Source organism: Mirounga angustirostris, unplaced genomic scaffold, assembly GCF_029215605.1.
Source record: "Mirounga angustirostris isolate CCGP_5_RB_7025 unplaced genomic scaffold, mMirAng1.0.hap1 SCAF_5, whole genome shotgun sequence".
Lineage (NCBI taxonomy): Eukaryota > Metazoa > Chordata > Mammalia > Carnivora > Phocidae > Mirounga > Mirounga angustirostris.
In genome coordinates, this window is record NW_026991713.1 from 149,127,560 (window position 1) to 149,138,791 (window position 11,232).

At 44.6% G+C, this 11,232-nt stretch overlaps 1 protein-coding gene across 1 annotated transcript in view; it reads left to right on the forward strand.

Annotated features, from left to right (window-relative positions):
* Positions 1–11,232, forward strand: part of TNFRSF17 (TNF receptor superfamily member 17) — a 78,656-nt gene extending 67,424 nt beyond the window's left edge. The window contains 3 exon segments of the mRNA XM_045870622.1: positions 8,692–8,907; positions 9,226–9,389; positions 10,955–11,232. Of these exon segments, the coding sequence (XP_045726578.1) occupies positions 8,692–8,907; positions 9,226–9,389; positions 10,955–11,232 (658 nt within the window).

Here is an 11,232-nt window from a genome sequence, read left to right on the forward strand (position 1 = left end):
ACAGAAGGAGAGAGAGAATCCCAAGCAGATTCCATGCCCAGGACCAATCCTGACTCGGGGCTCCATCCCATGACCCTGAGACCATGACCTGAGCCAAAATCAAGAGTCAGATGCTTAAATGACTAAGCCACCCAGGGGCCCCTCCTTTGCTAATTTTTGCTGTGTTTCCCCACCAGACTGCAACCTCCATCAGGGCAGGAACCCCATCTAAATGGAACTCACTCTTGCGCCTGGTGCCTGGCACAGAGCTTGGCACGCGGTGGGCACGTGGTCCATCTTTACTGGATGGGAGGACTTCTTCCGCTGCTCTGATCCTTTAACGATGCAGAAGTCACTGTCAGGTCCTCCGGGTCTTGTGGTTGTTGGTGTTTAAAGCAAGGACAAAAAAAGCATCCCAGGGAGGAGTCAGTGATTTGAAAAACAAGAAACCCCCATTCCCTGACACTGTGAGCCTGAGAACTGCAAGCAGCCAGGACCCTCTGGAAATCAGAGGGAAGCCACTTTGAGAAGTTCTAAAGAGCTGACAGGATGTGGCGCTTCTGATAGTGTGTGTGTGGAGGGGGGGGGGGCGGGAAGCAGGAATTCAGAGGTGCCCGCCTTCAAAGGGAATATTCACAGGTCTCCAGCCTTGGCCCCAAATCAAATTAGCCTTCTCACGTCCCCAAGCAAACAAGGCTTCTGAGTGATGTGTGGAGATCTAAGGGAGAGGAAGAGAAGGAGGGAGGAGCATCTTTGCATTGGAATCTTCCAGTTCAGGGCTCGCTCAGTGGGGCTTCTGGGCTCTGCGTCCTTAGATGCTGGCTCTGAGCAGTTGAACCTCCTCCCTTGCCCCTCAGTAAAGGCCTGCTTTCCCCAGGCTCTGTTTCAAAGTGAAGAGGAAACGAAACCATCTGGAGTTTGTGGGTGCTCTAGTGGGCCAATGATCCTGGTTTAGGGTTTGCTGTTCCTTTGTGTTCATGTTAGTTTTTTGTGCTTTGTGGTCTCTTTCAGTTTGGACTGCACAACACGAGAACAGAGTTGTTGGGAATAGTAGGTCTCGTGAAGAAGTTGTTAGTGACAGTAAAGAGGCGCGACTGCACGGTGGTTAATACCATGGCTTTCGACCCTTTATCAGTCAGGAGAGACGAAGCCATGTTGCCATAACAAACAGCACCCAAATCTCATTCATGCCATGTGTCTGGCTTAGCTCCGGCCACCATACCAAAATATCGTAGGCTAGGGGGCTTCCACAACAGAAGTTTATTTCTCACACTTCTGGGGGCTGGGGAGCCCAAGATCAAGGTGCCGACAGACTTGGTGTCTGGTTTGCAAATGAGACTGGCTGCTTCCTTGTTGTGTGTCCCCATGGCACGATACTGCTTGAGAGAGTAAGATCTCTGGTATCTCTTCTTATAGGGGCACTAATCCCATCATGAGGGCCTCTGCTCATGACTTCACCTAAACTTAACCACCTCCCAAAGGCCCCACCTCCAAATACCATCACATGGGGGGTGAGGGCTTCTACAAATAAATTTTGGGCCCATTGGGGTTTTGCCATTTGGCGTGGCAGAGGGAAAAGAATGTGATGACTTAAGCACAGCCTCAGTCTTCAAGTGACAAATGTTTCTTCTGCTCACATTTCCTTGATCAAAAGCAAGTTACATGTGTAACTTCAAGAGGGATAATGGAAAATACAATCCGACCTTGTCCTCAGAAGGAAAGAACTGTATTGTTGGCAATGGCTCTAATGAGCACAAGAGCGACACAGTCTAGATGTTGCTGTGGATGTATTTTTTTAGATGTGACTAACATTTAAATCAACATACTTTGAATGAGGCAGTTCACCCTCTATAATGTGGGTGGGCCTCATCTAATCAGTCGAAGGCCTTAAGACCAAGGTTTCCCAAAGAAAGAATTTGGCTCCAAGATGGCCACATAGAAACCCTGCTTGAGTTTCCAGACTGCTTGGCTTGCCCTCTGGATTTTGGACTCGAGACTGTAACAACACCAAATCTTTCCTGAATTTTCAGCTTGCTGGCCTGTCCTGTGGATTTCAGACTTGCCAGCCCCCATAACTATGTGAGCCAATTCATTAAAATATCTACCTATCTCTCTTGGCTCTTGTTGGGTCTCAAGTCTGCCAGTTCTTAGACTGGAATTTACTTTACACCAACACTATTGATTCTCCTGCGTCTCCAGCTTGACAACTGCAGATTTTAGGGCTTCTCAGCCTCCGTCATTGTGTGAATCAGTTTCTTATAATAATATAATATATATACATATGAATGTATGTATATGTTTGTGTATATACACACACACACCTTGCTGGTTGTGTTTCTCTGTAGAACCCTGACTAATACAGGTGTAGATATCTCCTCCCAAGTGAAAAATCTACTAAAGCCCTTGGAAGAAACTGTACTTTTGTTTGGAGTTAAGAGCTAAAGGTCAAAGTGCTCTGTTGTGAAAACTTGATTCCATAATAATATATATTATATATTAATAATGTGGAGAGAAGAATCTTCTGGTTGGATGGAATTTTCCTTGCAGAGCATGCTAATGGCTTCGGACGTTTGAGGCAGTGTCTCTGTTTCTTCAGAGCTATAAGTAAGTATAGAAGCTTGAGGCTGACTCCGGGATTGGTTTACCTCTTTTTTTTTTTCCTGTGTAGAGTGTGGTCAGACCTAGCAGTGTTTTGGTGATGTTATTTCATTGACAAACTCTGTCATGAAACTTGAAAAAAATCCTTATTTTAAATGTTGCTCTGCTAAATCCCCAAATCACAGTCTTTCAGACCTGGGGCGAACCATGGAGCTAATCTGGCCTCATTCTTCTCAAATTGTGTTCTATGAAACATATATTCCTGAATGTTGATAGGTGGTCCTTGAAAAAAGGGATTCCATGACCAAGTGGATTTGGTAAAGACAGCATATACTCTCTCCTTTTTTGGAGAATCCAAATGCACTTCAGTGAAGTTTGAGGTGCCTCCTTGGCTTGGAAGTAGAGATGTCAAGTAGGCAGTTGGTAGTTGGGTCTGGATTTCAGGGACAAGGGCTGCACATGTAGGTTTGGATGTTAATACGTTCCAAACCACAGAAGCAGGTGAGATTACTTGGGAGAGAGTTTGGAAGGAAGAGGAGTGTCTGAAGTCCGGAGGTGCTGCAGCTTCCTTGTAACCTTTAGGGGAGGACCTGAGACTGTAGGCAAGACCCAGAAGATGGCATTGCTGAATTAAATGACAGAGAGAAACCAGAATGCTAAGACAAAACTCAAGCCAGTAAAGCTGATTCTACTGCTGGATTTCTTAACCAGATGCCAGTAAATTCCCTTATTTTTTTTTTTTTTTTAAGATTTTATTTATTTGACAGAAAGAGACACAGCGAGAGAGGGAACACAAGCAGGGGGAGTGGGAGAGGGAGAAGCAGGCTTCCTGCGGAGCAGGGAGCCCGATGCAGGGCTCGATCCCAGGACCCTGGGGTCATGACCTGAGCTGAAGGCAGACGCTTAATGACTGAGCCAACCAGGTGCCCCCCTTATTTTTTTTTTTTAAGAGATGGAGGGAGAGAGGCAGGGGAGAGGCAGAGGGGCAGAGGGAGAGAGAATCTTAAGCAAGCTTCACATGGAGCCTGATACGGAGCTCAATCTCACAACCCTGAGATCATGACGTGAGCTGAAATCAATAGCTGGTCGCTTAACTGACTGAGCCATGGTAAATTCCTTTTTAAAAAAGATTTTATTTATTTATTTGTGAGAAAGAGAGAGAGAGAGGAGAGAGAGAGAGCGCGCACACGAGCAGGGGGAGAGGGAGAGGGAGAAGCAGGCTCTCTGCTGAGCAGGGAGCTCGAAGCGGGGCTCGATTCCAGGACCCTGAGATTATGATCTGAGCCAAAGGCAGACATTTAACTCACTGAGCCACCCAGGTTAAGTTAAATTCCTTTTAACTTAAGTTTTTATGTCATGTCTTTGAAAGAGTCTTGACTAGTATGACGTCTCCCAACCTCTTTTGCACACTTAATCTCTGTCTCCTCTTAGTTTGTGTTTTCCCATCTCCTTACCTGTCCTGCAGGAGAACCAGCTGACCCCAAGATGTCAGAATTAACTAGTCACTCCCATCCTGAGGAGCAAAGGGGAAGGCCTGACATCCCCCAGTCATGGTCTATTGTTGTCCTTTTGGGTGTGAGTGGAGCAATCAGCTAAAAATCAGTTACGTGTTTGAAGATTTTATTTTTATTTTTGGATTGCTAGCAACCAACCCAAACTGACTTTGGCTAATGTGAGCCAGAAAGGGAATTTATTGGAAGCATCACAGGCTTCCCCCACAGAATCAAAGACAGAGCTGGGACAAGCTGAGCAACAACAGACTTGGGGAAGGCAAGCAATCAGAGCCATCCTGGGGAGCTTCAGCAGGCTTTCATCGAAATCCTCTCTGGGCTGACCACCGACATGGTGCACTCTCGGTTCTAGCTTGAAATGGCTGGGAGACGGAATATGTTTTAAGGATGAGAGTGAAGTGAGATGAGCCTCTTGGCCCTGGTTCCTGGGAAGAACCAGGTTCCTGCATATCAGAGGGACTTGGTGGCCCACCAAGAAGGGTCAGCCAGACCTCTCTGAGGGTGGAGCCATCCCTGGGCTTCTCCAAGCTGCTCGAGGCTCCCAGGTGATGAAGAACAACCTCTGCAGGACTTCACTGCTCCTAAGACCCAGGGAGAGCTGGGGAGATGCTTCCCTTGGTGCTTTTGGCTTTTAGGACTCTCACTGGCCCAGACTGCCCATCAGGGGTCTCTCTGACATCTTCATTTTTTAATTTTTTTTAAGATTTATTACTTATTTATTTGACAGAGAGAGAGAGAGAGAGAAGGAACACAAGCAGGGGGAGTGGAAGAGGGGGAAGCAGGCCTCCCCACGAGCAGGGAGCCCGACACGGGGCTCGATCCCAGGACCCTGGGATCATGACCTGAGCCGAAGGCAGATGCTTAATGACTGAGCCACCCAGGCGCCCCTCTCTGACATCTTTAATCTTTATCCCTTTTCTCTTGGTCTCTGCTGTTCATGCCTTTCACTCTGCTTTCTTTCCTCTTCCAAATGCCCCTCCTCCTACAGACTAAATATTTGTGTTCTCTGGAAATTCATGTTGAAACCTAATCCCCAGTGTGGTGGTATTGGGAGATGGGGTCTTGGGGAGGTGATTAGGTCATGAGGGTGGAGCTCTTGTGAAGGGGAAAAGAGACTTTGGAGAGATCTCTTGTCCCTTCCACCTTGGGGGAATATAATAAAAAGATGGCTGTCCTTTCCCCCTCAACCCTCTTGCCAATTTGGCTTTTCCCTTGGACTTCCCTATTTCTGTCTGCATTCTCGGATTCTTCCTAGGTTCAAGAAGTGGGCTCTCACCAGACACCTAATCTCTGAGAAATACACTTCTGTTATTTGTAACAGAACTATACTCAGTCTAGAGGCACCTGGGTGGCTCAGTCGTTAAGCGTCTGCCTTCGGCTCAGGTCATGATCCCAGGGTCCTGGGATCGAGCCCCACACTGGGCTCCCTGCTAGGTGGGGAGCCTGCTTCTCCCTCTCCCACTCCCCCTGCTTGTGTTCCCTCTCTCGCTGTGTCTCTCTCTGTCAAATAAATAGATAAAATCTTTAAAAAAAAAGAACTATACTCAGTCTATAGTATTTTTTTTTTTAAGATTTTTATTTATTTATTTGTCAGAGAAAGAGAGGGAACAAAAACAGGGGGAGCGGCAGGCAGAGGGAGAAGCAGGCTTCCTGCGGAGCAGGGAGCCCGATGCGGGGCTCGATCCCAAGGCCCTGGGATCATGACCTGAGCCGAAGGCAGTTGCTTAACCGACTGAGCCACCCAGGCATCCCATCAGTCTATAGTATTTTCTATAGCAGCCTGAATGGACTAAAACACCACCCTTAAAAAAAAAGATTCTTATTTAAAGAATAATTATTCAAGAATAATTATTCAAACAGTACCAAAGATTTTTCAGTGAAAACTAAGTCTTTTTTCCCACCCTAGCTTATGTCTATATATAGATATATATCTATATAGGTCTATATACCTACTATTCTACTTGTTTGTTTTTTTTTCAAGTAGTCTCCTCCTTGGACTTGAACTCACAACCTTGAGATCAAGACCTGAGCTGAGACCAAGAGTCTGATGCTGAACGGCCTGAGCCACCCAGGCACCCCTGCCTACTATTTTATTTGTCAACACAGCAGAACAGATTACACACTTGCTCAGTAACTTGCATTTTCCACTCAGTGATGTATCGTTCATATGAGAACACATCTGGCGCATTCTTTCTGATGGCTGCATAGTCTTCCACCCCAAGTCTCCATTGATGGATGGGCTTTTGTGAATACAAATGATGAAGCAGCAAATATCCTTGTGCACCTTACATTAGGCACCTGGCCTCACACACATCTGTTGGAAACAATTGTGCTTCTTTTCCCAAGAGTTAGCAAAGCTTTGTTCTTCTGGCTTCTACCAGACTTCCCAGGCATGGCCCACACCGGCTGCTTCTCTTTCTCTCGACTCCTAAGTACTTACAATATGGCTTCTACCCACAAACATACTCAAGGCGCACCAGTGACCTCCTTCCTTAGTACATCACTTCTGACTTTTCTGTAGAATTTGACCTCACTGCCCATCCCGTCCTGAAACTCTCCTTGCTTGGCTGTTATGGTGGATGATCTTCATCTTCCCATTTCTCTAAGCGTGATTTTCCTGGGACCTTTGTCGGCCTTATTGTCTGGCAGGAGCTTGAGGGAGTGGAACCTGCTGGGTTAGCTCTTGGCCCACACCCATTTACCTCACTGCCTGGACCCCCAGAGGAATGGGAGGTTCAAAATCTGAATTCACACTCTCTTTTAGGCTCAAACCCTTCATTTAAAAAAAAAAAGTGTTGTGGGTGCCTGGGTGGCTCAGTCGGTTGGGCGACTGCCTTCGGCTCAGGTCATGATCCTGGAGTCCTGGGATCGAGTCCTGCATTGGGCTCCCTGCTCAGCGGGGAGTCTGCTTCTCCCTCTGACCCTCCTCCCTCTCGTGCTCTTTGTCTCTCATTCTCTCTCACAAATAAATAAATAAAATCTTAAAAAAAAAGTGTTGTTTTTAATTCCCACATTTTATGTTATTATCATCACTATCTTAATATTTATTATGTACCATTTAAAAAATATGAAAAGGTGTGGGGGCATCTGGGTGGCTTAGCTGGTTAAGCATCTGACAATTGATATTGGCTCAGGTCTCGATCTCAGGGTTATGAGTTCAAGCCCTGAGTTGGGCTCCATGCTGGGTGCGGGGCTTAAAAAAAAATACCAAAAGCTGTCAACAGTAACAAAGAATACAACAAAAGAATAACACAACAAATCCCAACGTATCCACTATTCGGCTTAATAAAATGTGACCAACACAACTGGAGGTTCTTTTGTACCCTCCCCGTACCCCAGAGATTATACTGAATTTGGAGTTTGTAATTTTCTTGCATTTTAACTGAGTCCTGAATTTCTGACTGACCTCTCTGGATATCTCTATATGGGTATCCCACTTGGTATGGCTAAAAGCAAATGCAACTGATTCCATTTATGTAAAAAGGAAAATGCATTTGCCCTATCATCTATCTATCTATCATCTATCTATCTATCTATCTATCTATCTATCTATCTATCTATCTATCTATTATCTATCTATCTATCTATCTATCTATCTATCTATCTATCTATCTATCTATCTATCTATCCTCAGAAATCCTTTCAGAAAGATCTATATCAGGGGTTGACCAAACAGAACACAAGCCTGTTTGCAACTTCTGTGAGACATCAAAACGTTAATTATTTCTGGATGCTTGGACTATGGATAGTTTTTCTATCTGCTCATTTGTGTTTTCTAAATTTTCAACAATGGAGCATGGATTACTTTACTACTAATGCCCCAAACTTATCTTCCCCTCAACCCTCTTACCAATTTAGCTTTTACCCCAGACATCTCTATTTCTTTTTTTTTTTTTTAAGATTTTATTTATTTATTTGACAGAGAGAGACAAAGTGAGAGAAGGAACACAAGCAGGGGGAGTGGGAGAGGGAGCAGCAGACTTCCTGCTGAGCAGGAGCCCGATGCGGCGCTCGATCCCAGGACCCTGGGATCATAACCTGAGTCGGAGGCAGACGCTTAAAGACTGAGCCACCTAGGTGCCCCATAGACATCCCTATTTCTGTTGGAATTCTGCAATTCTTCACAGGTCCAAAACCTGGGAGGCATGCTTGATGCCCTTTTCCCTGTTTCACATTCCATCAGTTCTTACTACACCTTGTGGTTGAGTGGATTTCTATCTCCCCTGTTAGATTTTAAGTTCTTAAGGGGCACAGGCTTTGTCTCCCTGGGGGCGCATCACACAGCACAGCTCAAAAACAGATGGTCCAGAAATGGTTATTGAACCTTTCTGCCTGATGCCTCAGGCATGTCTGTATACCTTGCAACAATCACCTGGCTTATTTATAGAAATTTCCTCTATAAATAAGTGGTTTCTGTTTCAGGTATGGTTTGCTCTTGATATTTACACTCCATCTCTGACCCTACCCCATCCTCAAACTTAGAAACTGGAATTAGAGCTGGTATTCAAATCCTTAACCACAGTACAAGTAGCCAGCCCCTCGTAAGAACTAAGACATAGTTGTGAAGTTCTTTTTTTCCCCTCGACATTCTAGCTGCTGTCAGTACATTTGCTGGGGAATTCTCGACGAGATTTTACTTGTCCTTCCATGCTGTTCTTTCTGGCGTTTCCTTGTTTCTTTTTGTGATCCCGTTCCAGATGGCTCAGGAGTGCATCCAAAATGAGTATTTTGACAGATTGCTTACTGCTTGCAAACCGTGTCACCTTCGATGTTCTAATACCCCTCCTCTACCTTGTCAGCATTATTGTGATGCAAGTAAGTAATACTGCTTGAACAATTAATTCATTGGTGTGACCTATTTTCTCTACATTGACTATTTATTCGAAGAATAGACATTACAGGGAAGAGGGTGAGATCTCCTGAATCAAAAAGAGAAAGGAAATAAGGCAAGTATTTAAATGCCAACAGGAGCAAAGTAATTACTCAGAACTGAACTCAATTTTATTCAGCGCTGTTAGCAACATAGATTTTATCAGCTCTTCTAATTAAGTGTTATTTAGAATTTACAAGTCAATGCTGATGAATTAAGGGAATTGGATGGCAAATAATCTACTTGATGTGGATATTATGTTGTCAGTTCATTATCTCTCTGATATTCTTTTAATTCAGTGAAAGGAACGAATACAATTCTCTGGACCTGTTTGGGCCTGAGCTTGATCGTTTCTTTGACAGTTTTCGTGTTGATGTTCTTGCTAAAGAAGATGAATTCAGAACCATCAAAGAACAAACGTAAAAACACAGGTTGGTTTGATGTTTAGTCTTGGAAATCTATTTCCAAGAAGTGGCTATTGTGAATTTCAGTTCCTTCTCATGCTCCACCCCCCCCCCCCCCCCCCCCCCCCCCCCCCCCGTGATGAGTATTTCATTTGGTTAGAGCCCTTTTGAAAGTGTGTTAGAGGACAGTTGTGTTAAACGAACTTTTGGGAAGGAGCAAGCTGTCTTCTTTTTGGTTCGCAGGTGCCCCACAGAGCCTTACTTCCCCCACATTCTTCCCTCAGTAATTACTCTTCTGAAGTACGGAGGCTTCCTTGGCAAATATCCATCTCTTTGACCAAAGTTAGCACATTGATTAAATGTCTTACTCTCAGAAACCGCTAGCTGGGTCTGCTACTATTAGGAAAAAAGTATTTGACAAGATCCATGGCCATATTCTTAAGACAAATGTAAATGCTGTTTGCTTGGGTGAATATTTTACTGCCAAAAAAACTGCTAGAAATTAATAACCAGCTGTTCTTGGAGTATTTGAGCAGTCATTTTAAAGATTATTATCTTTATTAAGCAGCAGAGAACCAGTCTCAGAGAAGTGAATGTTCTACTTAAAGGCTTTTTAAGATAAAAATATTTCTGCTGCACCTTTGCCCATGATCTGCTTCCCAAACACATTGCAGCCATTGGCCTATTTCTTGATGCATTTATTTTCCGTGCATAATCTGCATTAAGCACCCAGCTCATTTGTAGTAAAGAGAGGTAGATGGCTGTTGCCCATAATTTACTCACTTTTCTTTTTTTCTTGTGCCTAGGGTCTGAGAGACAGGTGGGGAGTGACTTTAAGTGTGACATTCTGGAAGATGGAGTTATTCTGTGGCAGGTTGGGGAAGTAATAAAGCTTACCTTCACCAGCATATAAATGGGGACATAATAGAGACTCCTTCCTTACATGATCACAAAAGATTCATTATAAAGGAAAAATTTGATTTGCTACCAAATGCTCTGTAAGGGAAGCATCTTTGCTTTGAATTCTAAAGTGTCACCCAAAGGCTCATTTTGGTGTGCTGTAACATATGGTAATCTGTCATTTCACCGGTGTCTAATAGAATCAATACCTCAATGCCTCCAAGGGCCAAGTGGGCAACCAGTGAATGCAATGGGCCAGGTGGAGGTTTCAACAGTAGAGAGCCTATGCCCTTCCTCAAGGAGACAGGTGCTCCTGACTCCAGCCAACTGTTCCATGTAGCAATGTTAGCTACCAGTTACCCCCCCCTTTTTTTAAAGAGACCAATTGCCTCGATTTGCAGGTGAAATCCCTTGAAATTTGTTTTTTTAAATCTCTTGATTTTTAAAGGGGGGGTCAACATAAAACATGTAAGCAAACACTTAAAAACACTGTATGGGCCTAAACAAAGTCTATCTTCAAATCCAATGTGGCCTGCGGTCTATCAGTTCGTGACTTCTAGTGCAGGAACATACTCATTTGTTTTGTAGGAGATCTGTCTCCATGGCTTGGAGCCCTAATGTGTACTGCTAAGACTGTCAGGACTGCACCACCTGGGAAGTTGGGGTTAATGGTTGTGTTTCTGCATAATCAGGATCGACTCTCCAGGACCAGGTGAACGCTGACCAGGAGGAGGGCCGTGTTAGCAGGAATGGTGAGGAAGTTCTCTCAAGGGGCCTGGAGTACACAGTAGAAGAATGTACCTGTGAAGACTGCGTCAATTCTGAATCAAAGGTCGCTTCTGACCATTTCTTTCCACTCCCGGCTATGGAGGAAGGTGCAACCATTCTCGTCACCACGAAAACAAATGACTACTGTAACAGCCTGCTAGCTAGTGTCACAGAGATGGAGAAACCCATTTTTACCAGATAA